At 39.2% G+C, this 27,125-nt stretch overlaps 1 protein-coding gene across 1 annotated transcript; it reads left to right on the forward strand.

Moving 5' to 3' along the window:
* Window positions 1-11,928: 11,928 nt before the first annotated feature.
* LOC141562362 (E3 ubiquitin-protein ligase TRIM58-like) lies at window positions 11,929-13,273 on the forward strand. The gene is made up of 2 exons (XM_074302394.1): window positions 11,929-12,930; window positions 13,253-13,273. The coding sequence occupies exons 1-2, from the start codon at window positions 11,929-11,931 to the stop codon at window positions 13,271-13,273; spliced, it is 1,023 nt and encodes a 340-aa protein (XP_074158495.1).
* The last annotated feature ends 13,852 nt before the right edge of the window (window positions 13,274-27,125 follow it).

Raw genomic sequence — 27,125 nt, forward strand, 5'->3', positions numbered from 1 at the left:
TCTCCTCTCTCCACTTGCTTCTGTTCTGCAGCAGCTGAGATGAAGAGCCTTCACTCCTATTCAAAGCAGTGCTTCTGAGCAGAAGAAGGCTCTCCTTTTATAGCAGGTAGCCCCACCCCTCTAGAGCCTCCCTGGCAAGGTGTGAATTCCCCTGTCCCAGAATTCTGAAGTTCTACTTGTTAACTCTTCCCAGTTGACAGAGCCCTGAGGACCTCAGAGTTCACACTTTTAGTTGACTCCTTTGTATGGATGGATTTCACCATCCTGATGGTTCCCCTATTTATTAGGAAGAAGCCTCTGAAAACAGGGAGCTTCAGATCAATGAATTTTACAATCTGATTCGTGCAGGAGCCCCATGTAAACACAAGGATCCATAAGTACCTTCTCTCCTTTACCCTGCCATACCCAATCACTTCCAAGTCTCTCCAAGAATCCTCTGCATCTCTCCCTTCAGTCCATTTATGGAGAATCACAGAATGTGAGATGAGAAATCCTCCTCCATGGTCATTTAGTGCAAGGAACCCATGTTCATGATTAGGGCCATCTCTGTGATCCCCATGTGTGATGCCCATGGCTAAAACACACTGTCAAATCAATATAATGGGAGCCAAAATACAAACAAAAATCAAGAGGAAAATAATAGAACAGTTCTTTAATGTTCTTAATCAGTATATCCAAGTGCAAATTTTTGGAAAGAGTTGTGTACTTCATGAAGTTGTCTGCTTCTGGAAAGCATTTCTTCATAGGAATCCTTCCCTAGGGTACTGTCTTTGAGCATCATCCCAAAACTGTCCATTTTGATCTAATTAACTCTGAAATATATCTAGGCAAATCAGCCATACAGTATCCTTAGGGCCTTATTTTTAGGACAGATTTGCAGACACATTTATACCAGTAGATCTGGTTTTCCAGATGCCAAGAGATTTTATTGCTGAATGAATCTTCTAGAAATATATCCTTGTAGAAATTTAAAAGGATCTTAAGAAAATCTAATCACGTTGACTGTTCTGCCACCTGAAACATAAAATTACTAATGTAAACAAAGGTTGGATCTTCTAAGTATATCGATTTCTTAAGCAACAAGCTTAAGCCTCAATCTCCAAAACATGAGAAGATAGACTTTTATAAATTAAAAGCAATTAATTAAATAAAATCAATTAATTAAGAAAAGAATTCAATATTAGGTGATCAGATTTCTAATGTAAGGACAGATTAGGGCCTGTCCAAGTTGTAAGGATGAGAGAAAGCAATGCAATTCCCTTAATTCATATGAAGGTGTCCTACTCCCAAATATCTATATTTAATCAAAGAGCATGGAAAGAATAACTGATTCATCAGTAAGTTTCAGGTTTCAGATAAGTTATATGGGTTGTTTGAGGTATGCAATTGTGAGAAATCTCCCTTCATCAATCTTTGGATCTAACTAGGGTTCTGGGCAGCATAGTCTAGGTTCTTACTTAAAGGTCTCTAAACTGCAAGTAGGCATAGTCCTGTTTCCTGGTTTGACAATAGGATAAACAATATTATGGAAATTTAAACATTTCACAAGCCTTTTTGACAGTAAAAAAAAAAATGATATCGTTCATTTTCAACCATTCTTCTATGGGCAGTAAGGGGTTCATGAAGAATATTCTTTATTTATTTGATTACACTTGGAAAGAGCTTTTAGCCATGCCCCTGATCTCTTTCTCAGGCATTTCCTTTTTTACTCTAATCCACCCCTGTAAAATATCTGCATATGAGTAAATGACTTCCTGACTTCTTAACCAACAGTTACTTTTCTAGTCTTTGGAATTCTTAGACTGCCTCATTTCTTCTGACCTTCCTCTTCCCAGCATATAGATAAATTCTGGTAGTCAGTTAGGGGAGTGATATAATTAGCTAGTGATATAGTAATAAATACCTATAGACCTTGACCTCTCCAATTTCTCTCTCTCCCCTTCAATTAATCCCACAGAGAAGAAAGAATTACCCTGAGCAGGGATGAAGGGACTTTTTTCAAAAAGAAGAGAGTTTTCTAAGGTTATATGGATGGTATATAATAGGCATTGGGTGTACCTTAATGACATATTCTGACTGCAACTTTCTTTCCCCTGGGATTACTAAATCCTGAGGTGTGGCTTATGTTGTACATATTTTTGGAAGGAGGAACATGATGACTGAATCCTCACTTTTATATTCTATCTGGCACCTAAGAAATCTCTCTTGTGTATTGCTTTCATTTGGTTTTCATCCTTCATAACCGAATAAAAATTGGTTTTTAAAAGCCCTTTGGTGTGTCAAACATCGTGGTCAGATACTCTATTGATTCCAACTCACAAGTAGCACAACATTTGTGTTCATGCAGGCTCTGCTTATTGCTCAGAATAAAACTTCAGCCTAATGAAGCTCCATGAGTGCTCCATCAGAAGCCTGATTAAATAATGCATAGAAACAGAATGCAAGACAGAGAAGTTGATGAATCTCCCTGAGTTTTATTGTTCCCCTGTCATTCTTTATTCACTTACCCCTTGGAGTTCGATCTCAACATTGCATCTGGACCTGGCACAAGGTTCTACTTTATGAAATATTAGACAAATAGTCATTCTCTATCATTCTCAGAGCCCAGTAAACAGAAATACTGAAGACTGCACTTTCAACAGGAAGGTTTTGTTCGTGTCCTAGAACTGGTATGAAAAAAAGCTTAGATTCATGGTCAAAGGGACTATCCCCATTTCAATACCCAAAGCTTGGCATGAGAAATCAAGTGAGATTTTTCCCGGGGAGTTTGTCAAAATTCAGGTAACACACCATGGCCAGCAAATGACAAAGAAACTTAGGAATTATATTACAACAATACATATTACGCGTTTAAGACCGCCTTTGGCAAAGGTAAGGCAACCCTGATTGGTAGCTAGTTTGACTTTCAGATACAGATAATGAAGCCATACTGTCAATTTAGGGATGTTTATTGCTTTATAGGCTTCCTTTGTAAGGTTCTCTTGGTTCAGTTTTCTTGGGGTCTCTGGCAGCAGCCTTTGTTTCAGTTCAGTAATCACCAGAAGAGTAGACAAGAGTTAAAGTCCAAATCTTTTATTTCCTCTTTGCCTGATGCTGGGCAGCTTTCTGAAGAGCCTTTCAATGTGGCCTTGCTTTTAGTGGGGAAAGTGCATGAGGCCAGGCCAGCCACCAGGAAATTGAAGTTCAAATTGAATTTGTCCCCTTGGTTCTGAGAGCTTCTAGTGTGCTTGTCCTCAGTGGTTCTCAGTCCCTACTTATATGCTCTACACTGAGTATAAACCAATCATTTTATCACTATCATTTTTCCTAGGAAGTATTTCATATTTTCTTCTATTTTTTTTTTGTTTCACTGATTCTTGAAGTCTTGAGTGATTCACTTCCATTTGTTCACTAAATACACTAAAAATTAGAGTATTCTTTTCTTCAATTATTTTTTTACCTCCTTTTGCAATTGGACAATTAAATTTTTTTGTTCATTGCATTCTTTTTTTCATTTTTTCTATTCCTTCTTGCAATGGTCTCATTTCATTTCACCATTTTTCTTCTAATTCTCTTTTAAGATCCTTTATGCTATCTTCAAAGAAAGTTTTGTGAAATGGCAATCAGGTTGTATCTCTCTTTAGGGCTTCTTCTGGACTTGCTTTGCCTTTAGGAACCTCAGGATTTGAGGGCTGTTTTTCTCTCTCCATAAAAGCTGTCTAGGTTTAAGTTCTTTTTTGTTTTTTATTCATTGTGTGTGGTACGGAAATGGTGAAGGGTCACCATTTAATAAAAAAGCTGGAGAGAGCTCTAGAGAAAAGCAAAGTTTATTGTACATTCTCATGAGAAGGGCGTCCCACTCTTCAAGTAGACTATGGAAGAGAGGAAGGGCCTCCTGTGGGCAGGACAGCACCTTTAATCCCTAACGCAAAACGCCCCCTCCCACCACTGACCCTCATCCTCATTGGCTGAGAGTCTTACATTCTAAACGCGAGATCTACCCATGAAATTGAACTTGACCAATAAGTACATAGTTGCCCATATTTGGATGAAATAGGGAGATGTCATAGGAGGGGAAGGCAATGCCCTTCAGAGTCCTTCAGGCCTACTCGAACTCTGAAGTAGATGAAGCCTTACTCAATTTTCACAACTGTCTTGAAAGATCTCACCTCATCTCATGCAGTCCCTCCTCTTATGTTGTACACTGAGATCTCTTCAAATTTTTGTAACATAATTTCACATTCCCTATGAATTCCTCACTTCCTTCTGGTTTCTGTTGGCCTTGGGCCACCGGCTCCACCCTTACCCTTTTAACAGCATCTATTTAACAGACCCTTCAGCTTTCTCTTCCAACCTGATCATTCCAGATGATGAGTTTTGGACAATTCTGGTTATTAATCTGATCAAACAAGGGATGTAGATAGGGAATAATATAACACCCCTAAAAGCTATAAGGCCCAACCAAAGGAGCTGCTTCCACCAGCTTCCCAAACCAGGACCATCTAGAAGTATTGAACAGTGAGGTCCAAGTCTGTACAGGAACATGAGCAAGTTTCCTAATGTTCTTAGTGATTTCCTTCACTAGATTACCATTGTTACCAATCTTTATCCCCAATTTCCATCTTGAGCCCAGGTCGCTGGCCCATACTCTTTGACTATTCTTTCTGGAGGCCAGGCCTCACCCCAACCATTTGCATCTCCAGTCCAAGTGATGGAGGTATCTAAACTCCGTTTCTCCCTTCCCAAATTATCATACAACTGAATCCCTAAATATTGGTTTGCCTGTTCGGGAAGAAAGAAAACTTTTGGTCTTATTAGTCCAATATAACAATTCCCTGTCCAATTAAGAGGCAGATGAGTATAGGCAGTTAAACCACAGATCCAATAATGACCCTTTAGAGCAGGTTGTTCCCTTGGAAATATGTCTGAGCTATTCCTTGTAAAAGGGTAATATTGTTGGTCTCTCGTCCCTAGGGGGCTTCCCCCACAAAGGGGTCATACTGGCATTTTCATAAACCTTGCTCTTTTCTCCAACTACAATTGGCAACTGGCCACTGGCCTGTTAGATTAGAGGTACTCCAAAATGTGGAAAACAGAGTCCCATGTTGCCCGGGTGTCCCTGGGGTGACATTATACCAACCCCATTGGTAACTGTACCCAATGTATATGTTCCCTTTCCTCTTATTCTCTTTTATACATCTCAATACATCCCATTCTACTTCACTACACTCAGCAGTAGTGACTTGTTGATAGCAATATCCCTGCTCTCCTATTTCTGGGAGAACATCCAAGGTACAGTCTTTCTAGTCCTTCCCACACTTCAATTGAGGATTCCTCCCCGTATCCCGCCAATATTTAGACATTTTTGTACAGTCAATTGTCTTTGGCCTCAGGTCTGTTCTCGAATAGGTCCACTCACAAACACTATTTCCCAGCTTCAAACCTCGTCCTGTCTGATTTAAGCAGTATTTCCCTTTCCTATCTTTGGTCAATGACCACTGATGTTTCTCTTCTAAATTCCAGAAACCGGTTCCATTATGAATTTGGGATCTGTTGCTAAGGATCCAGGCTGGGCTTAGGGGGACAGGTACCCATGGCCATTGGTTCAATTGTTGGGATCCACCACAGATCCAACAATTTGATAAGTTAAATGTCCTCCCTATATTCTGCATGAGCAGGAGAAATTGGTTCTCATCTCTAGAAGGTCATAAGGAAATAGATAAACCCAAAGCTTAGGGAGAGCCTCATAATGTTCAACTATTATAACACCGTGAAGTTAAGGTGAACTTCCCAAAGGAAAATATATCAAATCACAAACAGGCAAAGAGACCCAAAGAAAAGTCATACAGTTACAATTCCCATTCAGTGGAGGTCCCCTCCTCTTATGTAATTGGAGGTCTCCCCTGTCTTCAACTGTCCACTCTGATAAAGGTGGCGCCACAGGTCCTTTTGTCCTGGTGTGGTGTGTCCAGCCTCGTTCCTGGGTGCGAATCGCAGTATCTGAAGTCAGTATCACTTGGTAGGGTCCGTCCCAGCACGGAGTCAGCTTCTCGTCCTTCCAGGAACGGATCAGCACCCAATCACCAACCTGAATTCTATGAACAGGGAAACCTAGAAGTCTGAGCTATTAGCCCTTTTTGTTGAAGTCCTTGCAAATGTTCCAGCAATGATTTAACATATCTCTTAACAAACAAATCCTTAGTTTCTAAAATAGGGTCCCAGTCTCCCTTAGGATAAGCCTGGAAAGCATGACCATACAATAATTCATAAGGTGAAAGCCCAATATCTCTACGTGGCTTGGTCCTGATTCTAACCAGAGCGAGAGGAAGGCATTTCGTCCAAGGTAGTTGGGTCTCTAAAGAAAACTTAGTCTTGGTTCATCCTTTCTACGTTCCCAGAAGAGGGAGGATGCCAAGGGGTATGGAGATCCCAAGTGATTTCTAAGGCCCTAATCAGATTCTGCAATACCTGGGCAGAAAAATGTGTTCCCTGACCCGAGTCTATCCTCTCCACCATTCTGTACCTAGGAATAATTTGTTCTAATAAGACCTTACTTACTGTCGAGGCAGTTGCTCAGCCTGACGGGAATGCCTCCACCCATGAGGTCAGATGGTCCACTATGACCAGCAAGAACTCGACCCACTGGTGGCAGCTCAGTAAAGTCCACCTGGATGCTTTGGAATAGTCTGATTCCAGGAGGTCGTCCCCCTTTTGGAAGCTGGCGTTGGGCAGCCCTGTTAGTCCTTCGACAAACAAGACAACCGTCCACCAGTTGTCGAGCCATAGTATATAGGCCGGGGGAAACATACCTTGTCAGTATAGCATCACACAGGTTTTGGACATCCCAATGACTGCCCTGGTGCAGTTGCTGAAGGACTTGCCTCATACTTGCTTTGGTCAGTACCTCTCTGCCGTCAGGTAAGAGCCATCATCCTTCCGAGTTCTCAACTGCTCCGAGAGTTGAGGCTTTCTCTTTTTCCTCCTGAGTAAAACTAGGAGAGGGTAGACTAGGGGGAAGTACAGGTATCAAAGCCATTATATGAGAGATTTCCTGATCTCCGGCTCCCTTGGCCTCCCGGTCTGCTAATCTATTTCCCCTTACCTCAAAAGAATTTCCCATCTGATGTCTCTTTACATGTATTACTGCTATATTCCTAGGAGTCAGAATATTTTCTAGTATCTCTCTGACTAGTGTATGATGAACCAGTTCTTTACCTTTACTGTTTACATATCCTCTTTCCTCCCAAATCCTCCCAAATACATGCACCACACCCCAGGCATATTTAGAATCAGTATATATATTCCCATCTTGGTCACACAATAATTTTAACGCTTGATTTAAAGCATACAATTCACAGCAATTCACAAGTTTGAGCCAACTAATGGGCAGATAGACTGCCCTTGGTAACAGTGGAAGTTCTAACAAACCCATTTCTTTTCCCATTTACCATCCTAGAAGAACCATACATAAATTCTAAACGAATATTTATCATAACCTTGTGTTGATAACAATAAGGAATTTGTCCCAATGAGTTTATATCCAAGTAGATCTTTCATAAGTGAACATTATTCATACAAATCAGTTTGTTTTTAAAAACATCCAATGCAAATACAATCATATACAGAATGTCTAATTCCACACAAGAGAATTCAAGAAGTTTTAATAATAGATTCCCATTAACTTGTAATGGGAGAGACATTCTGCTATTCTGAAACATAAGGTCTTATCAAGTATTCTGATAGAGGCAGGGTTTTTTTTTTGCAGAACTAAGAGGCAAGGAAACTGAGGCAGGACTGAGTCAGCTCAATAATTCAAAGTTAAAACATAAGCTAGCCAATCATAGTCTAGCAAATTTTCAGCTAGAGTCCCCTGTAAAGGCCTTTTGTCTCTGCAGCCTTCTCCAAACCCCGCATCTGCTAAAATCAGGTGTGTCTAGCTAGTGGACAGGTAAATAGCTTTTTCAACTTTTTGCAGCCTCTCCCTTATCTGTAGAGACAAGAGAGCGAGACAAAAGGAGACCTTTTGTCAATCGCAGCAATTCTTAAAAGAATTGTGCCGAGCATAGAGCTCTAACAACGATCCAGGCCAGAAGCAGCCTGGATGTCCGGTGCAAAAAAAGAAAAAAAATCTTTTACCTTTTCCAGAGTTCCATTCAGTACCCAAATTATGTCTATTTTCGAGGTCCTTCATCAGGGAACCAAAATGATGAGGTAAGCAAAGAGTAAGTAGTTTCCAATTAGGCCTGAACTGAAATAAGACATCAGTTTTTCCCAATTTTCTGACCAGTTGAAATCTCAGTTTCCCTTCCCCCCCCTGTTTACAGAAATTATCATATTATACACAACAGACTAGTAAATTTCCCAAAGCATAGCAATAGTTCTGTTGTCCAGGGGACAAAAAGGAAGCAGGATTAAAATTTTTGCAAATAACCCTATCAAATTATCAGATCAGATTAAAATAATCTTTAAACAAGGAGACTATCACGCATGTAAATAAATATTGAATAACTTGTTTTCAGAAAACTTCAGTTCCAACTCCTTACAACAGTTATAGACTTGAAAAATAAAAATAAAACATTCAGTTATCAACACCATATAAATGTAGGCTTTTCCTTTAAACAGTAGAAATAATTAATATCTAAATCAGCAAGGAGGTGCAGTTATTAAAAACAAAAAACCCCACTATACTTAATGGGAGGAACCTCTCCACGTGGTCACCCTTCCCCCACACCACCATGCTTCCCGACCCAATATATCATAGCTCCATTTAAACTATTAATTACTTTTACAAATCAATCTTTCCTGTCCCGCCTTTAAGTAAATATATATGTATATATTTTTAAACTTTACACTTCAATGTTTGCACGTAACTGACCCAAATTTCATAAAACTTAAAGGTTTCTTTCCCCCGGCCCATGTGGCCCTGCTGCAGTCAGGACACGTGGGAGGAAGAGGAAGGAAGCCACCATCTTCACTGGCTCAATCCCACAAACTTCCCCATGTACAGGGTTTCTGATCCCAAATGGGATTTACTAACAGCTATTTCTGGTCAGCTGAAATGACCCCTGCTTCAAAAGACCTAGTTCTCCTCCCCGCCCAAAGGCCCCTGGAAGGGCTAATGGAATTAAATCCTTTCAGGTCCTTCCTTTCAGGTACCATTTAATCCTTTTGGTACCACCAGTCTGCAACAAAACAACAATACCTTATCATCTTTTTCTTGCTTTTTATTTTTCCTCATATTTTGGCAGTTTGTTCCAATTACTTAATTTATCTCCCAAGGGAATATCTACCGGTATTTTCTGATATTTTTCTCATTTCTCTCCGCGAGGGCTGGCTGGGACTAGGCCACACCCATTGAATTTGGAAGGAGTTTAACAGACTCCTAAACGCCCAAACACGCTAACTGTCACCAGTTAACTCAGTCACCCAGGAAGGCCTAGCTCTCTTCCTGTCTACCGTCTACAGCCCCCTCCAGAATCTATAACTAGACTCAAGGGGCTTCACAGGACGCTTACCTCCACTGGGTTGCTGCGCAGCAAATTTCTTGACTGATCTGTCCTCCAACAACCGGTTGGGATTTTCACCGCGGAGTTTCCGTTGCTTTTCTCTGAGTTTCTCCACTTCGGGTCCACTCTACGTCAGGGAGCAAGGAGAAGCCCCTGGAAGCTGGCGGGCTGCCTAAATCAAGGCAGGGCGCCATCCCACTAGCACCCAGGAGTTCACTTACTCACCGAGTAAAGGATCCGGACTAGCCCCCAAACTGTGTGGTACGGAAATGGTGAAGGGTCACCATTTAATAAAAAAGCTGGAGAGAGCTCTAGAGAAAAGCAAAGTTTATTGTACATTCTCGTGAGAAGGGCGTCCCACTCTTCAAGTAGACTATGGAAGAGAGGAAGCGCCTCCTGTGGGCAGGACAGCACCTTTAATCCCTAACGCAAAACGCCCCCTCCCACCACTGACCCTCATCCTCATTGGCTGAGAGTCTTACATTCTAAACGCGAGATCTACCCATGAAATTGAACTTGACCAATAAGTACATAGTTGCCCATATTTGGATGAAATAGGGAGATGTCATAGGAGGGGAAGGCAATGCCCTTCAGAGTCCTTCAGGCCTACTCGAACTCTGAAGTAGATGAAGCCTTACTCAATTTTCACAGCTGTCTTGAAAGATCTCACCTCATCTCATTCAATTGTTTTAAAGGCTTGAGGTGCTTTCAATGCAAGGGAGGGACAGCTGCCCTGGGGCAGTTCTGCTGATTGATTTCCAGTAATGGAACTATTTGTGTTTTACAAAAGGCAAATCTGCCAAATCATCTGGTAGCAACCTGGACAGAGTGGCCTAAGGAGGCTCACACAAGATCCCCAGGGTCTTGGAAGCTACAACACTTTGACTCTCCACTCCAGCTTCTTGCCCTGGTCTCCCTATACTATGCTCTGGGCTTGGCAGACTGTCCCTCTGCCAGATTGAAACAGACCTGTTCTGAAATTCTTCCAAGGTATCTTCTTCTTCTAGAAATGTATTGTACTACAAATATTTGTGGATTCTTTGACTTCAAAACCAGTTTAGAGGCTTCATCTGGGGTAGGTTTGAGAGAAGGTTAGAGGAGGTTACAGAGAATTGTGTCTGTTCTCCTCCATCTTAGCTCCACCCCCTACCATGTCCTTTCCACAAAACTGGAATCCTTCCTTCTTTTTTTACAAGGCGCTCTCAATCATTAAAGCCTCCTTGTTCCTCATTTCTAGAGAAATGTCTCTCCACTTTCAAGAAAGAATGTGAAGATTTCAAAAAAAAAATCATGCTTGTGGCAAAGTAGAGCTCCTCCTCTCTGTCCCATCATATTCCCAGATGTTAATAGCAGCCCTCACAACACTTGGATAACTTAAACAACTTAAACAACATATAGAGAGATCATCTAATACCTGACCAAATGGAGCAATAAGTGGAATGGAAAAAAAGCACTAGCCATCCCAATGCTGTAGCCTTCATTGGAGTCCTCATTTTTAAAATCAATAGAATTCAATTCAGTTAACACTTTTAGACACCTATCATTTCACTGGCATCATGGAAGATATTAGAAGACAAAAGATAAACAAATCAGACCCTGTCCTCTAGGTGCACCATTTGTGAAAGAAAGGTAGGATTAGGGAAAGGAAATTAAATTTGCAAATAAGTTGTTGACACTTTAATGTCTTGTTCTACTAATTTAAAATGATAGATGAAAAAAATCAACTAATGTTCTTTGTATGTTGAACTGTTTATAAAAAAGTATTCTGTTGTTAAAAAAAGAAGCAAATCAGTTTTTCTGTTACACTTTTTTAGACAGTTTCAATCCTCAGATTGCTTGTGGAAGGTTAATTCACAACTGTGGAAAGAATGGAATAAGGAGGAAGAAGACACTTAACTGAGAGAAAAATGCAATAGAGAAGAAGTAATAAGTATGCCACTGTAGATCCCACAGAGAAGCAATACCCCTTCTTGGATCCTGGAGATGGCCCTCATCATGGCTATGGGCTCCTTGAACTAAATGGCCATGCAGATCCATTTTTAATCTTAAATTCTGTGACTTTCCACAAGTAGATTGAAGGGAGAAATGCACAGGACTTTTGGAGCTTCTTAGAACTGATTGGGTAAGGCTGGGTAAGGGAAAGAAAGCTCTTCCTAACAGACAGCCACAAAGCTGCAGGATGGTGAAATCCAAACATTCAAAGGAGCCAACTAAAAGTGTGAACTCTGAGGTCCTCAGGGCTCTGTCAACTGAGAAGAGTTATCAGGTAGAACTTCAGAATTCTGGGACAGGGGAATTCACACCTTGCCAGGGAGGCTCTAGAGGGGTGGGGCTACCTGCTATAAAAGGAGAGCCTTCTTCTGCTCAGAAGCACTACTTTGAATAGAAGTGAAGGCTCTTCATCTCAGCTGCTGCAGAACAGAAGCAAGAGGAGAGAGGAAGAATGGCTGCTGCTGCTGTGGAAATGCTGCAACAATTGCAGAACCAGATCACGTGTCCCATCTGTTGGAAGTACTTCTGTGAGCCAGTCACCATCGGGTGTGGGCACAGCTTTTGCCGAGCATGTCTCCCAAGCACAGCAGTTACAGCTTTCTCTTGCCCTGAATGCAGGCAAGTGTCTCAGGTCAGAGGCTTCCCATTAGTCAATGGGAGCCTAGCAGAACTGACTAAACTGGGCACACAGCTCAGGTCCCAGCTGTTACAGAGTACTGGAGGACAGAGGCGATGTGCCATTCACAAAGAAGTCTTGGAGTACTTTTGTGAAGACGACCAGACCGTGCTCTGTCTAAGATGTTGTCAAGCCCCAGAGCATGGGGCTCACAGGCACTGTCCTGTAGAAGAAGCTGTGTCCAATTCCAGGAAGAAGATGCAACACCTGCAAAGTTGCTTGCAGAAGTACTTTAAGGAAACTAAGAAACTTCTTGTTAAGGAAAAGAAACCTGTTATTGACTGGGAGAAGATGATCAGCAGAGAATACCGGGAACGGGATTCCCTCATGCGGGATGAGTTATATCATTATCTGGAAAGGATGGATCAAGAAAATAAGAACAAGAAGGAGACACTATCCCAGGAAAGCAGCACCCTTCAGGACCTCATGCTAGATCTACAGGAAGCAGACTCCCAACCCAATCTGGATCTGCTCCGGGATGTCAAGGAGTTGCTGGAAAGGAGCAAGTCAGCATTGTCCCAAAGGGCCAAGGCTCTCATCCCAGAGGTGAGAGTGTGTCCTATCTTTGGCATGCTAGAGACCCTCAACCAATTCAGAGTGGACATCAGGTTGGATCCTGCATCAGCCAGTCCCTGCCTGATTGTGGCTGAGGATCTGAAGAGTGTAAGAGCTGGAGAAGGCTGGCAGGTAGACAGCCCACATGGTGATGACTCTGATCTTCCCATGGTCCTTGCTGAGCAGGCCTTCTCCTCAGGCATACAGTACTGGGAGGTGGATGTGACACAGCTGCCTCAGTGGACACTGGGGATTCATACAACCTACTTGAGGATAAAAAGTCCCGGGAGAATAACTAAATATGCCTCTGTCTTTTTCCTGAGATGTGTCAAGAAGGAAGATGGACACTATTTGCAATCTTATCCTGGATCACTGAACCACAAACTAAAAGATCCTATTCCCAGGATTGGAGTATACTTGGAATACAAATTTGGTACTCTGGCCTTTTACAATGTTCTGCAGAGTTCTCTTATTTATCAGTTACCTGATATTTCATTTGCAGCCCCTGTTAGACCCATGTTTTCTCCTGGCCCCCCACTTCCAGGAACAAAGCCTGCTCACATGACTTTCTGTGCACTGGATTCTCATCTTTGTTCTTGCTGCTATTCGTCTCTCTGAGCATTCCAACAAGGAAGAATTCTCAGCCCACCACTAGGCTCCCCGGCTGGTGTTTTTCCATTTCCAAACTTCCCCTGCAAGACAAGGAGCATCACCAACTTCTAGATGGCTTGCCTTTCACCCTGCAAGCTGAAGAGGATTCTTCCCAAGTATGTTGTGCCTTCTGATTGTCAGTGGATTCTGCTTATGAAATTTCAAAACATAGCAATTTTTTTCAGCAGTTAAAAATATAGATAACAACACACCTAAGGACTGTGGCTTTCATAGTCTTCCTAGAATTTGTCAAAGTTCTTCGAAAGCCATAGATTTCAAGCCATTCCACTCCTATGTCACTTGAATTACTGTTAACTTATCTTTTACTCCATTCAATAAAGATGTGAAATGAATTCTAGATTTTGGTGTGCTTCTTTGTATCTTTTTTGTTGTGCATTTCTTTCCTTTGTGTCAAGCTCTTTGTTTCCTCATTTGGGGTTTTCTTGGCAAAGTTATTTGTTACAATGAATTTAACTTTGCTAAAATTATCTTTATCTCTTCAAAGAATCTAAAGAACTTTAAGGAATCTAAGAAACAGCATCCTGGTTTCTCTCTGCCCCTTCTTGGCTCTGCCCCTTCCACTATTTGTTTTTTAATTGACCTCATACATAATAAAACTTTGAGTCATGTTATCGTTAACACCCTAAACAACATTGGATTCTGATGGGCTCCAGAAAACTGATGTGAGAAGGAAATCAATGCTAATCTGGATTACTTTAGTAATTCCAGAAAAGGAAATTCCTTTTTTACTGTTAGCAATCCCAGTAAATCTTGCTCACAAATGACAAATTGTTGAAGAATTTCTCAATCCAGAAGTCCTGTTATCATGATGGAAAGTGATGGCTTCTTGCTTGATTCATTACCAAACTAGAACCACATTCTGACTGAGTAGGTTTGAAATTCACATTGAATATCCAAGTCCCTGAAGAGTCCTAAGGCTAAAGTTGGGATGTCTCCCTAGTCAATCATCATAAACCCAAATAGAGAACTCAAGGGGGCTAATGTCCTGTATAATTTATCATCACTATTGGATTAAGCCATTGTAATTGAAATATATCCCTTTTAATTTCTTGCAAATGGACCCACATCTGAGATTCAAAAAAGGAAATCAGATTCCTCAATAAGAAACTTTTTTTTTTTTTAATAATAAAAACCTTCACTTAGGCATGCTTCCTCTCGATTCGACCCCTTCCAACACAAGGTGAAAAAGTCATTTGCCCGAGGTTACACAGCTAGGAAGTGTTAAGTGTCTGAGGTCAAATTTGACCTCAGGTCTTTCTAACTTCAAGGCCGGTGCTCTATGCACTGTGCAACCTAGCTCCCCCCAAAAAGAAAATTTCAAGATAGCTGTATTTTGTTATGTTATTTAAAAAACTCCCCCTCCTTACATTCAGAATAAAATAAATAAAATAAAAATACCAGTGTTCAAGTTTAGCAAATTACTAAATAAACTAGAAGCACATTCTCACCAAGTGAATTTGAAATTCACATTGAATATCCACATCCATGAAGACACCTATAGTTGGGACATCTCCTTAATCAACTCAGTTAAACATCATAACCCCCTAATAGAAAACCCAAAAAGGCTAGTGTCCTAGGAAGTTTATCATCACTGTTAGATTAAGTCATGCTATAGCATTCCATTGTCACTGAAATATTTACCTGCTAGTTTCTTGCAAATGGACCCAATTCTGAAATTCAGAAAAGGAAATAAGTTTCCTAAACTAGAAACCTGTTTTTAAATGATTCATTCAAAATATGTCATTTATTTAAATTTAACCCCTTCCAACACAAGGTGGAAATTCACCTGAACCACATAAGATATAAATTCAATTCATTATTAGATTTCACAGGACCACCTCTTCTGCCATAAGTTTTGATCTGGAACTTGCTGAACTTCACCTGGGATAGCATTAGCAGTGAGTATGATGGTGTTCACACCTCTGGGAAAGCAGCTAGCCTGCCTTAGTATGTTCTTGGCTTTGGACTTTCAGCAGGTGACAAATACAGAATGATAAAATTGGAAGATCCTCCCTATAGATATCAACTAGTGCAAATAGTACCTAACTGGAAATTATCTCTATTTCAGTGTCAATAAGTCTTACTTTTCTTTACTTTTCAAAAGAATTATTGGAATTCAATACACCACACTGAATTTATGTTGTGACTCAATTCTGGAGGTAGCTCAGTTTCCTTTCTATTTAATTAGGGATCCACTTCAATTTCTAACTACTCAGAACACTGTTCAATGGTGAGAATTGGGAGAAAACTTCATTGCATTGCCAAGTGATTTAGAAGTTGGGCCACCTCTACCAAATCAAGGAATTTCCTCTTTTCCCTCTTCCCCTCCATATCCTGTTTTATATCTTCCTACTTGGTTTTTTTAATTCAGAAAATGTTTCCCCTGTAAGGGGTCAAGTGCCAGGCTGAGGAGGACTAGTCCAGATTTGCTCTGCAGTTGTCATGTATTACATAATAAATGTATATGGCAACCTTTGTTTCTTTGGTTATTTCAGATTTTATCCATCAATTCTTTTAAAAGAATCAAAAGAATTTAAGTTAGGAGAGCATGCTGAATGAATCCACTACTGATTGTTGTTATTTACTTTCAATTATGTCCTCAGCTGGGGATGGTAATCATTCTACCACTTCTACTTAATTGTCTATCACTCAAAAGTTAGCAATTCCAAACCTATCTTTTCTCCTCCTGCCTCTATTGATAGAGAACAAAATCTAGAGCTAAAATAATTTAAAAAGAAGTTTAAGCCTTCCAGCAGAAGGGAGACTTAAAAAGTTGGATGGCTGTTGCCACTGATTTTCTGTAAATTATACATAATATAGGATTCAAACAAGGAAGAAAAAAAGAGAAGCTGCCTGTCCAGCTAGGAGGCATTTTAAAATAAGCCACATGAATCCTTGAGATGTGTACCTAAGGGAAACTCCTAACATTTCTTGCAAATCTTCATATCTGGTTGGGCACCTGGTCAGGGTAATCTAATTTCTGATTTAAATATTTAAAAAATCTTGTTTCTAAGCAACAGATATGTTTTCTAGGCTACATGGTGGCAGGTTCAACCAGTGCTCTGACATTTTCTCACAATTCCCACAGAACCCAGTAGTTGATTCACCCACAAAGAACTTCCTTCATCTTATATTTCGTTACAAGTTTTAGACTATTTTCTGAGAGATGATGCTTCTCTGCTTTTTCTCACCTCACACCATTTGAAATTTCCCTTCACTTTCCCAGTGTGTACACTGATTCACCATTTACTCAAGTCTTAGGGTTGGTGGTATTATTACAGAGAAGGCGGCCCAAGGTTCCCACTCACACAGTGTCAAGTAGGGGATATGAGCAGAAGATGGGCAGTGTGGAATATGGAGCTTGATTGGGACCAATTTGAGGTCCTAGAAAAGGAGGGAAAATATTTCATTAATCTCAGTATAAGTAAAATGAATTGGTTAATGAGTGAACACTGAGATTAATTGTATGCCTAAGGGAAATGGAAAATACCAGGATGACAAATTATAAAAGGTTTTTTTTTTTTTTTTTTTTTTTTTTTTTTTTTTTTTTTTTGAGGGAACAAACTATCTTATATTTTACAATTGCTGCATCCCAGTACTCCACACAGAGTATAATGGTGGGGAAATGTGTGGAGAAAACATAAGCCCTAGATCCTACTTACTGTGTGCTGCTCTAATTTAAGACATATTCACAACCTGGATGTCAGATGCTTAGAGGCTCAAGAGAATGCCCAAAGTGGGTGTCCCTCTAAAGAGAGTTTTTGTTGTTGTTATTGAAGATCTACAATTGAGAAAGTGCTGGAAACCTTAGAGGTCATCTAATTTCATCATTTCATTTACACAGGGAGAAACAGAAGAGATTTTTTTTTAGCGACTTGGCCAAATTCAGTACTAGAATTTCAGCATAGTTTCTGCATCCAAATTTCTTATTTTCCCTTTGTAACAGAATGGTTTATCTATTATTATTTATTGCTATAATTAATTATTATGCTTATTTTATTACATAAATGGCATAATGGGTACAGCATTGGGACTGGAATCAGGAAGACCTACTTCCAATATCCAGTCTCATATGTATTTAGCTGTTTAATTCTGGGCAAGTTATTAACCTCTATTTACCTCAGTTTCCTGACAGTATGATTAGGGAAATGAAATCCCCTAAGTCATTGTGCTGATCAAATGAGAAGATATTTGTAAACTCTCTGGCACAGTAACTGGCAAATAGCTGGCATTTAATAAATGTTGACTGATTAATGGCTACTATAGGCTAGAAGATTACAAAAGTAATGGAGAACTCCAAGTATGATTAATCAATTCATCAGTGAATGCAGAGGACCTGAATTTAGTTGGATCCAAGATTTCCTCACTATCAGAGGTCCCTCCTCTTGGTGCTAGCTACTTTTTTATACTTGAGAGAGTACTAAAAATAGGACACATTACAATTTACTGCTTCCTCAATTCCAGAAGTGAGGAAATGATAGGGATGTCTATCAAAAATAATTATATCAGCAGACCTTTTTATAGGTCATGAGACTTTCCACAGGTCATAAATTCTAGGTGACCCAAAGGCCCTAACACACTTTCAACAACATCTCAGGGCATTCTACAAGTCAAGAGCCCCTAGGGTTTAACCAATGCTATCCTATAGTCTAAGGAAGTTGTGAGCTTGAAATAAAGATCAATAGGGAGTGGTTAGTAGTGGTTCATAGAAGGGAGAGCTATTGCACTAGCAAGTGCATCTTATTACAGCATTTCCCAAGTCAAGGAGGGGAGTAATTATTACATTACTAACAATAGGAAGGTAATTGAGAAACATAATAAATATAATCTTCAAGGAGGATTAATTCTTATCCTAACAGCAGCTTAAATTAATCATTCTGTTTGATTCACTAATACAATCACTGATACTCATAAAATCTCAACAAATTGATTAAATACTGATTGATTTGAATAAGAGTATCAAAATTATCTCATACAGCTTTGGAAATAGGAGAGCTTTAATGGTTCTGAGCAACTCACTTGGCCTCTCATCCTACAGTTCCCTACCCACCATGCAGACAATTTCATGTACTTGATGGGGGTTTTGTGTGGACCAAAAAAAATAATGTATGAAATGCATCATAAATGTCTAGGGTGAAACTAGATGTTATTACATATTATTGTGTCTATCTTTCTAAGTGATGGAGTCTATACTTGTGAGAGACTTTCTCCAGGTTTATGGGGGATATCATCAATTATGATTTTGCTTGCTATGGTGTTCTTGAAATGTGCTTTTTAAAACTTCAGAAATGAAGGTGTAGAAGTATTCTTACACTGCCTCATTTTCTCTCTTCAGAATCATGGTTGATGCAGTACAAGAGGGCCTTTGTGTTAACTGCTTGAATGAAGTCATTAAGCTAATCACAGCTGAATGTGGACATATAATCTGTATGTCTTGCTTAAGGAAAAATACCTCTCCATCTTCTTCTTGTACTACATGCTGGGAATTTTCTCAGTTAAGAGGTCATCAATTTGACATTGCTATGTACCCTGAAGGGGAAGGCATATGTGAGCTACACAGGGAAGACCAGAAGCTGTTCTGTGATAGGAATAAGACCCTACTCCTTCAGGAATGGCACTGATTGTCCATGCACAGTTTCGTTGTTCCTGCATTAGCTTATCACTTAGATCTGAATACTGTTATGTCAGAATGGGTTCATGATCTTTTGTAGTGTGCTGTTGTCTCCAGGAGCTGCTGTTTGCTCTCTGGGAGGAGATCTGCTGTGTCAACTCAAATCTGTCAGACAGATTCTTCTTCCTCTAGAGAACTGTTGTCTCCAGATAGTTGCTGTTAACTCTGGTCCAGAGTGTGACTTCCCTCTTTTATCCTCCCAGAGAATAGGTGTGGGATAATGCAAAGGCTTCTGGGAAAAATTACTTCAACCAATGAACTTGCTCCTCCTAAGCATGCAAGCTCTTCCCCAGAAATTCACAAGTAAAACTCCCAGTCATGGCTGGAACTAGAGAATTGTCAAGTACTGACAGCACTTAGTAAGAACCTAACAGTCTTTCCTTTGGTGACTCTTCCTAACAAATCAATGAAAAAGTACCAGCTTATCAGGGTTATTGAGTTTCTTAGTTTCAAGTAGGTCACAGAACTCAGGCTGAGGAAAGAAATTTCCTAACTGCTTATTCCTCTTTCTTTACAAAAGAAGATGTAGAAAAAGATGGAAATCTTTCACAGAAAGGTCAAAATAGTTCAGAAAATTTATTAAAAGAGAAGGAGCAACTTCTGGTCTGGGCTATGGTATGGAATGTAAGTATCAAGATACCTCCCTCAATAATATGTTGAATATCCCCAATCACAGATAATTTTCATTAAAAGCCTCCCAGACTTAATTGACTTGTTTGAAAAGTGAGGAAATGGAGGTTCATAAGTAGTATCTCACTTATCACATGCCACTAAGGCATTCAATTTTTTTCAGCACTTAAGTGAATATCCACTTTATTATTATTATTATTATTATTATTATTATTATTATTATTATTATTAATCATTTAATGGTATTTTCTTTTTCCATATACATATAATTTCCAACATTAATTTTTGCAAGATTTTGTGTTCCAGATTTTTCTCCTTCTCCTTTCCCTTTTCCTCTCCCCAAAACAGCAAGCAATTCAATATAGGGTAAATTGCAATACAGGTGCAATTTCTCTAAACATGTTTCCATATTCATCATGCTGAGCAAAAAAAGCAGATTCAAAGGGGAAAAAACAAAACAAAACCAGAAGCCAAACAACAACACAAAGGTGAAAATACTAAGCTTACATCATATTCAGCCTTTTTTTCCCTCTCTGAATGTGGATTGAACTTTCCATCACAAGTTTCCTGGCATTGCCTTAAAACAACTCATTGGTGAAAAGAGCCAAGGTTATCACAGTTGATTGGCACATAATCTTGTTCTTACACTGTATAATGTTCTCATGATTCTGTTCACTTCACTTAGCATCATTTCCTGTACGTTTTCTTTGTTTGTTTTCTTTTTCTTTTTTTTTTTTTTTTTTTTTTTTTTTTTTTTTTTTTTTTTTTTTTTTGCTGAGGCAATTGGGGTTGTGACTTGTCCAGGGTCACACACTGAGGAAGTGTTAAGTGCCTGAGGCCAGATTTGAATTCAGGTGCTCTTGAGTTCTAGGCTTTGCTCTATCTTCTACACCACCTAGCTGACCCTCATGTAAGTCTTTCCAGGCTTTACTGAAATCACCTTGTATATAATAACTTAGAGAACAATAATATTAAATTACATTTATATATCATAACTAAGTAGGTAATTCCCCAATTGAGGGGCATCTACTGAATTCCAAGTTTCTTGCCACACAAAGGGAGATGCAAAAATATTTTTACACGTATGAGTCCTTTTCCCTCTTTTGTGATCAAATGAGTTCAGAAATTTGAATCAAACTAATATCTTCTGACCTGAAATCTAGAGCTAAGTCTTAAGTTGTCTCGCATTGGAGATGACATCTATCCCTGCCATCTTGGTTCAGCTTTCTGATTTGTTTCCCAGTCTTAAGACTCCTTCATCAATCAAAACAGAAAAATGAGATTTTAAGGGAAAAGGAGATTAACCGGATAGGACACATTTGATAAATAGACTTTGAGAAGTAAAGAGTTTGCTAAGCAATAGTATGAATTGATCACAAAGTGGCCTTGAAAGTGTACTTGGAAAATAGTGAATCACATGATCCTTCCACCATCATCTCCCACAGTAATAATCACATATTAAGCTTTTCCTATATTTTAAGTACTGTGACAATTGGTGGGGAGAAATTAAAAGACAGAATCAGCCTCAGCCCTTAATGGTCTCCCAGATTAATGAAAAAGAAAACATGAAAAGAGACATGTTTGGCTAAGAGATATACGAATTAAATTGAGTATAATCAAGAGGAAGAAGAGACTAACATGGAAAAAAAATTTGGGAAAACACTGCTCATAGATTGGAGGATTTTATCTGGAGTTGGAAGGATGTTGGGAACTCATCAGGTAGTGACAAGGACAAAGTGAGTTCCTAGCATTAAAAGAATTCCAGTGATAAAGAAATGTGTGGATAGAAGAGCCTCTCTGAGTACAAGGAGGCCATTGTCACTGCATCCTAGAATACATGGAGGGCAAAGATGTTGAGGAAGACTGGAGAGCTTAGACACATATTTCTGATTCATTTCCAGTCAGGCAGGCATGTTCTTATTATCAGACTTAGGTATTTATTTACTTAATAATTCCCCCTAGTAATATTAGAAACATTTTTTTACATTTGTTTTATAGATGTTTAAGTTCTAGGCACTCTTCCTTATCCTCACCCACAATTAAGAAATCACATGTGAAGTTATGCAAAACATTTCTCAAAAGTCAAGTTGTGAAAGAAAACATAGATCTTCTACCCTAATTAAAATAAAAATGCTCAAGAAAAATTAAATAATGAGAGACAGAGACAGAGAGAAAGAAAGAGAGAAAGAGAAAGAGATAGAGAATGAGAGTTTTATTCAGATACAATCAGTTTCTTCTTTGGGTATGGATATGATTTTTCATCCTAAGTCCTTTGGAATAGGTGTGGATGATTGTTCTACTGAGAATAACAAAGCTAGAACATTGCTATTCTTTTTTTATACAATATATTTCACTTTGTTCATAAAAGAATTTCCAGGTGTTTTTTTTTTTCCCTCCTGTGAGCATCCTGCTCAATATTTCACATAGAATGATAATATTGTATCACAAGTGGCCATCCCTCCAATTTCCAATTACTTTTGTCTTGAGAAGAGAGCTGTTAGGAATATTTTTTGTACATATTGGTCATTTTGGGGCCATGAACGGGGACAAGACTGAAGCTGCTCCAGCAAGTCATGAACTGGGACCGTATGCTGGATTGCCATCCTGGTGTCATAGTCATTGTCATAGTCATAGTCATAGACCTTACTGCGGAGCTTCTAAGTTGCAGGGCATTGGGGCATAGGAAATTCTTATCAACTCTTACTCATTGATGAAAAGCAGAAAACAAGAAGAAATAAGAGGAGAAATTCCCTAAGTGTCTCTGTAGAGAATGATCTTTAGTAAGGAATCACCATGTGCCTCTTTCCCAAATTATATAAGATAAAGAAGAAAGACTAGGTCCTGAAGGATATAGTTGTCCAAGTAGAAAGAAGTTTGTAAATCAGAGGTGTAAACCATTTTCCATTCCTTATGCTTTCTGTACTCTTAGAAAGCTCATTTTCTAACTTCTTTCATTTCTGCCTGGTAAGAGGAAGTTATGTTGTGCTGACTTCTATAAGATCTCTTCCATATCTATTATCTTAGACTATATTTTAGAAATGAAATCAAAATCCAGGAACTTATGATATACAATTAGAAAGTGGCTCCTTGGAGATAAGACTTTATTAGATACTTAGGCCTTGACAGCCATGTGAAATGAAGAGATTCCGTAGAAAGATCTGTGTTAAGACATAAAACCTTCAAATATTTGGAGAATATTTGTCTGCATCTCAAGAACTTATGGCCCCAGGTCAATAGACAGATGGAGATATAATTTCCTTTCATTATTTCTTCTCAACATGATGGACTACAGAAGTGACAAAATTTGGGGAAATAAAAGCTGGTGACATTGATGAAACAATTTACTTTGAGAGATTGAAGACACTATAGAACTTGACTTTTAACTAATTGTACTGTCCCATGAATTTATCAAGAGCATCTAATGTAGACTTAGGTAATGAAGGTATAATTTAATTCATGAGAACTGGAGAAATCTGGGCATTCCAAATTTAGGAAATTATTCTTATAATTGGAGCTATTCTGATCTTTACTATAAGGAGAAAGAATTCACATGACTTACTGGGCCATTTTGCCTTGCTTAAAAGCCACAGAGACTAAAATACTACCTTCACCTCTCCCTTGAAACCTTTATTATCCTACAAACAGATTTCATCTAAACAGATATGGGGGTGTATTAGAATAAAAGGAAATGCTTGAAAAAGAAAGCTCTAGTCCTCAGCTAAGATTGCAGTTCCATTTCCTAACCATAGCATAATTATTTACTGAAAATTCTTCCTCCCAAGATACTAAATGTTCTGGTTATCCATAGAAGGAATGCTATAGAATTCAAGTAAGGTCTTCCTCTCGCTAAGGATGTTGAAATCCTTTCTTTTGGACTGAAATCTTTTCCTTTTCATAGGATATAAACCGACAGAGAGATGCAATGACTACAACTTGTCTGAAGAGAAAAAAAAAAAAAAAAAAAAAAGGCTGTCACAATTGTCCCTGGCTTCTCAGAGAAGAAATACCTTGACCATATATTTGGAAGAGTTCAAGCTGAGGATATTGTATTAAGAGGATTCTTTATTGAGGCTAAGTCCCAAGATAAGGTGTTTGAAGAATTCTATGCCAGAATTATCAATTTTAGAATTGCTATGAAGAGGGATGAATCATCTACCAAGTTTTTTCTCCAATAAAAAGGCAGCATGAGGAAAGAACCTTTGCACAGAAGTTAAGGTAGTTCTAAATAATGTTGACTCACTGAATGAATTCTTGCCAAATATTCATGTGTACTGCTTTCATATTTGGTCAATCATAGGATTATAAATCTAGAGCAAAGCTCCTTAACTAGGCATAAATGAAATTCCTGCCCACCCCCAAAATCAATGGATTGATATTAGGGGGTCTGTGAATTCCTGATATTCTATCAGGACCAGCTTCCCAAAACATTCCCATTAGCAATGGAAAGTTATTTCTAAATTAGTGATGACCTGATCAGCATAGGAGAGCTCAACTTATGGAAAAACCAATTTGATATACGAAATTACTAAATATTCACTCCATTTTTCACAATCCATGATCTGCCTTTCTCAGGTGGCAGGGAAGTAGGTAGAAAACAGAAAGAAAATTCTAGATCAATCTCCCTAATGAATATTGATACTAAAATCTTAAATAAAATATTAGCAAAAAGATTATAGAAAATCATCCCTGGAATAACAGACCATGACCAACTATGATTTTTACCAGGAATACAGGGCTGGGTCAATATTAGGAAAGCTATTAGCATAATTGACTATATCAGTAACCAAATTCACAAAGAACATATGATCATCTCAATAGATGCGGAAAAAGCATTTGATAAAATCCAATGTCCATTCCTATGAAAACCACTTGAAAGTCTAGGGAAAAATGGACTTTTCCTTAAAATAGTCAGGAGCATCTATTAAAAACCATCAGTAAACATCATATGTGATGGGGATAAAGTGGAACCAACCCCAATAAGATTAGGAGTGATTTTATCACCATCATCATTATTATTCAAGATAGTATTAGAAATGCTAGCTTCAGCAATAAGGGTAGGGAAAGAGATGAAAGGAATTAGAATAGGTAATGAAGAAACCAAATTAGCATGCTTTGCAGATGATATGATGGTATACAGAACCCTAGAGATTCTACTAAAAAGCCATTAGAAATAATCCACACCTTTAGCAAAGTTGCAGGATACAAAATAAACCCACATAAGTCATCAGCATTCTTATATATCACTAACAAAATCCAACAGTTAGAGCTACAGAGAGAAATTCCATTAAAGTAACTGCCAATAGCATAAAATATTTGGGAATCTATCTGCTAAGGGAAAGACAGGAATTATATGAGCAAAAATACAAAACATTTGTACTCATATAAAATTACAGAGTAAGATCACTTGTACCATCTTTTGACGCTACTTCTGAGCCAGTCAACCATCAGGAGTGGGCACAGCTTTTGCCCAGCATGTCTCTCAATCTGAAGAGCTACAACTTTCTCTTGACCTGAATGCAGCTCTCAGGTCAGAGACTTCCCATTAATCAACAGGTACCTAGCATAGCTGACTGAATTGGGCAAACAGCTCAGCTCCCAGCTTTTGCAGAGTAATGGAGGACAGAAGCAGTGTGACACACACAAAGTCTTCAAGTTCTTTTGTGAAGATGACTAGACATTACTATGTGAGATGTTGGCAAACCCCAGAGCATGGGGCTCACAGGATCTCTCCTGTAGAACAAGCTGCTCCCAATTGCAGGAAGAAGCTCTAGCACATTCAGAGTTGCTTGGAGAAGCACTTTGAGGAAGCAGAGAAACTTCTTGCTGAGGAGGAGAGAACTGTTGTTGACTGGCAGGAAATGATCATAGGAGAATTCTACAAACTGCACTGCCTCCTGATGGAGGAGGAATCTCATTGTCTTCCAAGGAAAAAGCAAGAAGAGCAGGGCAGAGTATTTCAGCAAAGGAGAACCCTTCAGGACTTCAGGCTAGACCTAGAGGAAGCAGATTCCCAACCCAATCTGGATCTGCTATTGGGTGTCAAGCAGTTGCTGGGAAGGAGTGAAGCAAAATTATCCCAAAATGCCAAAGCCGTTATTCCATAGTAGAGAATGTGTCCCATCTCTGAAATGATAGATGCTCACCTGATTCAGAGGGGACATCAGAATGGATCCTCCATCACCCAGTCCTTTCTAAGAAGGCTGGCAGGTGGACACCCAACCTGGTGATGACTCTAATCTTCCCATTGTCCTTTCTGAGAAAGCCTTCAGCACAGGCAGACAATATTGGGAGGTTGATATAACAATTACCTCAGTAGATACTGGGGATTTACACACACCTGAAGAGACAAAGTGGTGGCAGCATGACTCATTGTCCTTCTGTTCTTCCTGTGATGTGGCCAGAAGAAAGAGGATTACTGTTTACAATACTATCCTGGAACATTGAACCACAGACTGAAGGGCCATATTCCCAGGATAGCGCCCTACTTAGCATATCAAACTGGCATTCTCGCTTTTTACAATGTTCTCTGGAGTTCTCTTCTTTATCCATTACCAAAAATTTCATTCGTAATACCTGTTACACCTATCTTTATTCCTGGCTTCCAGTTCTAGGAACAAAACTTGGTTTCATCTCTGTCTAGGTGATTCTCATCTTTGTACTTGCTGCTATTCATCTATCAGAACATTTCTCCAGGGAGGAGCTCTCAACCTACCACTCGGCTTCTTGGTTGGAGTTCTTCCATCTCCAAACTTTCCCTGCAAGAAAATGAATATCATCAACTTCTAGATAGCCTGCCATTTACCCTGCAAGCTGAAAGGGGACCATTCCCAAGTGTTTTGTGCCTTCTTGTTCTGAGTGGATCCCATGTATATATGAAGTTTTACAACATCAATTGTATTCCAGAAATTTAAAAATTATCAACTCCTATGAAGACCATCATTTTCATAGCTTTCCTAGAATTTATTAAAATTCTATGAGGTCCATAGATTTCAAAATTCTATGAGGTTCATAGAATAGAGGTTCCTAGAAGTTCCCTTTTCTAGTCCTGTGCCCCTTAAACTACAGTAAACTTTTTTTTTTTTCTTTTTCTGAGGCTGGGGCTAAGTGACTTGCCCAGGATCACACAGCTAGGAAGTGTTAAGGGTCTGATACCAGATTTGAACTCGGGTCCTCCTGAATTCAGGGCTGGTGCTCTATCCACTGTACCACCTAGCTGCCCCCAAGTCTAACTTTTCTAAAATTTTATTCACCTCTTTATAGAATCTAAAGACATTTGAAGAATGTAACTGTAACTTCCCTCTCAGAGATCACCTAATCCCAGGCCTTTGGAAGCACTATTAAACAAAGAACCACTGCCCAAGGAGACAGTTGCATTTTATGTGATCACTTACTGCACTCCTTCAGAAATAGCAGCTTCCAGGGCATCCATTTGAAAGGCACTGGA

Source organism: Sminthopsis crassicaudata, chromosome 3, assembly GCF_048593235.1.
Source record: "Sminthopsis crassicaudata isolate SCR6 chromosome 3, ASM4859323v1, whole genome shotgun sequence".
NCBI classification, from domain to species: Eukaryota; Metazoa; Chordata; class Mammalia; order Dasyuromorphia; family Dasyuridae; genus Sminthopsis; species Sminthopsis crassicaudata.

Excerpts from the sequence above, each read along its gene's own strand:
- LOC141562362 (XM_074302394.1), top strand. The coding sequence starts at position 11,929 with ATGGCTGCTGCTGCTGTGGAAATGCTGCAACAATTGCAGAACCAGATC. Across the intron at positions 12,931-13,252 it reads TACAGTACTGGGAGGTGGAT|GAACAAAGCCTGCTCACATG; the intron begins GTGACACAGCTG and ends CCCCACTTCCAG.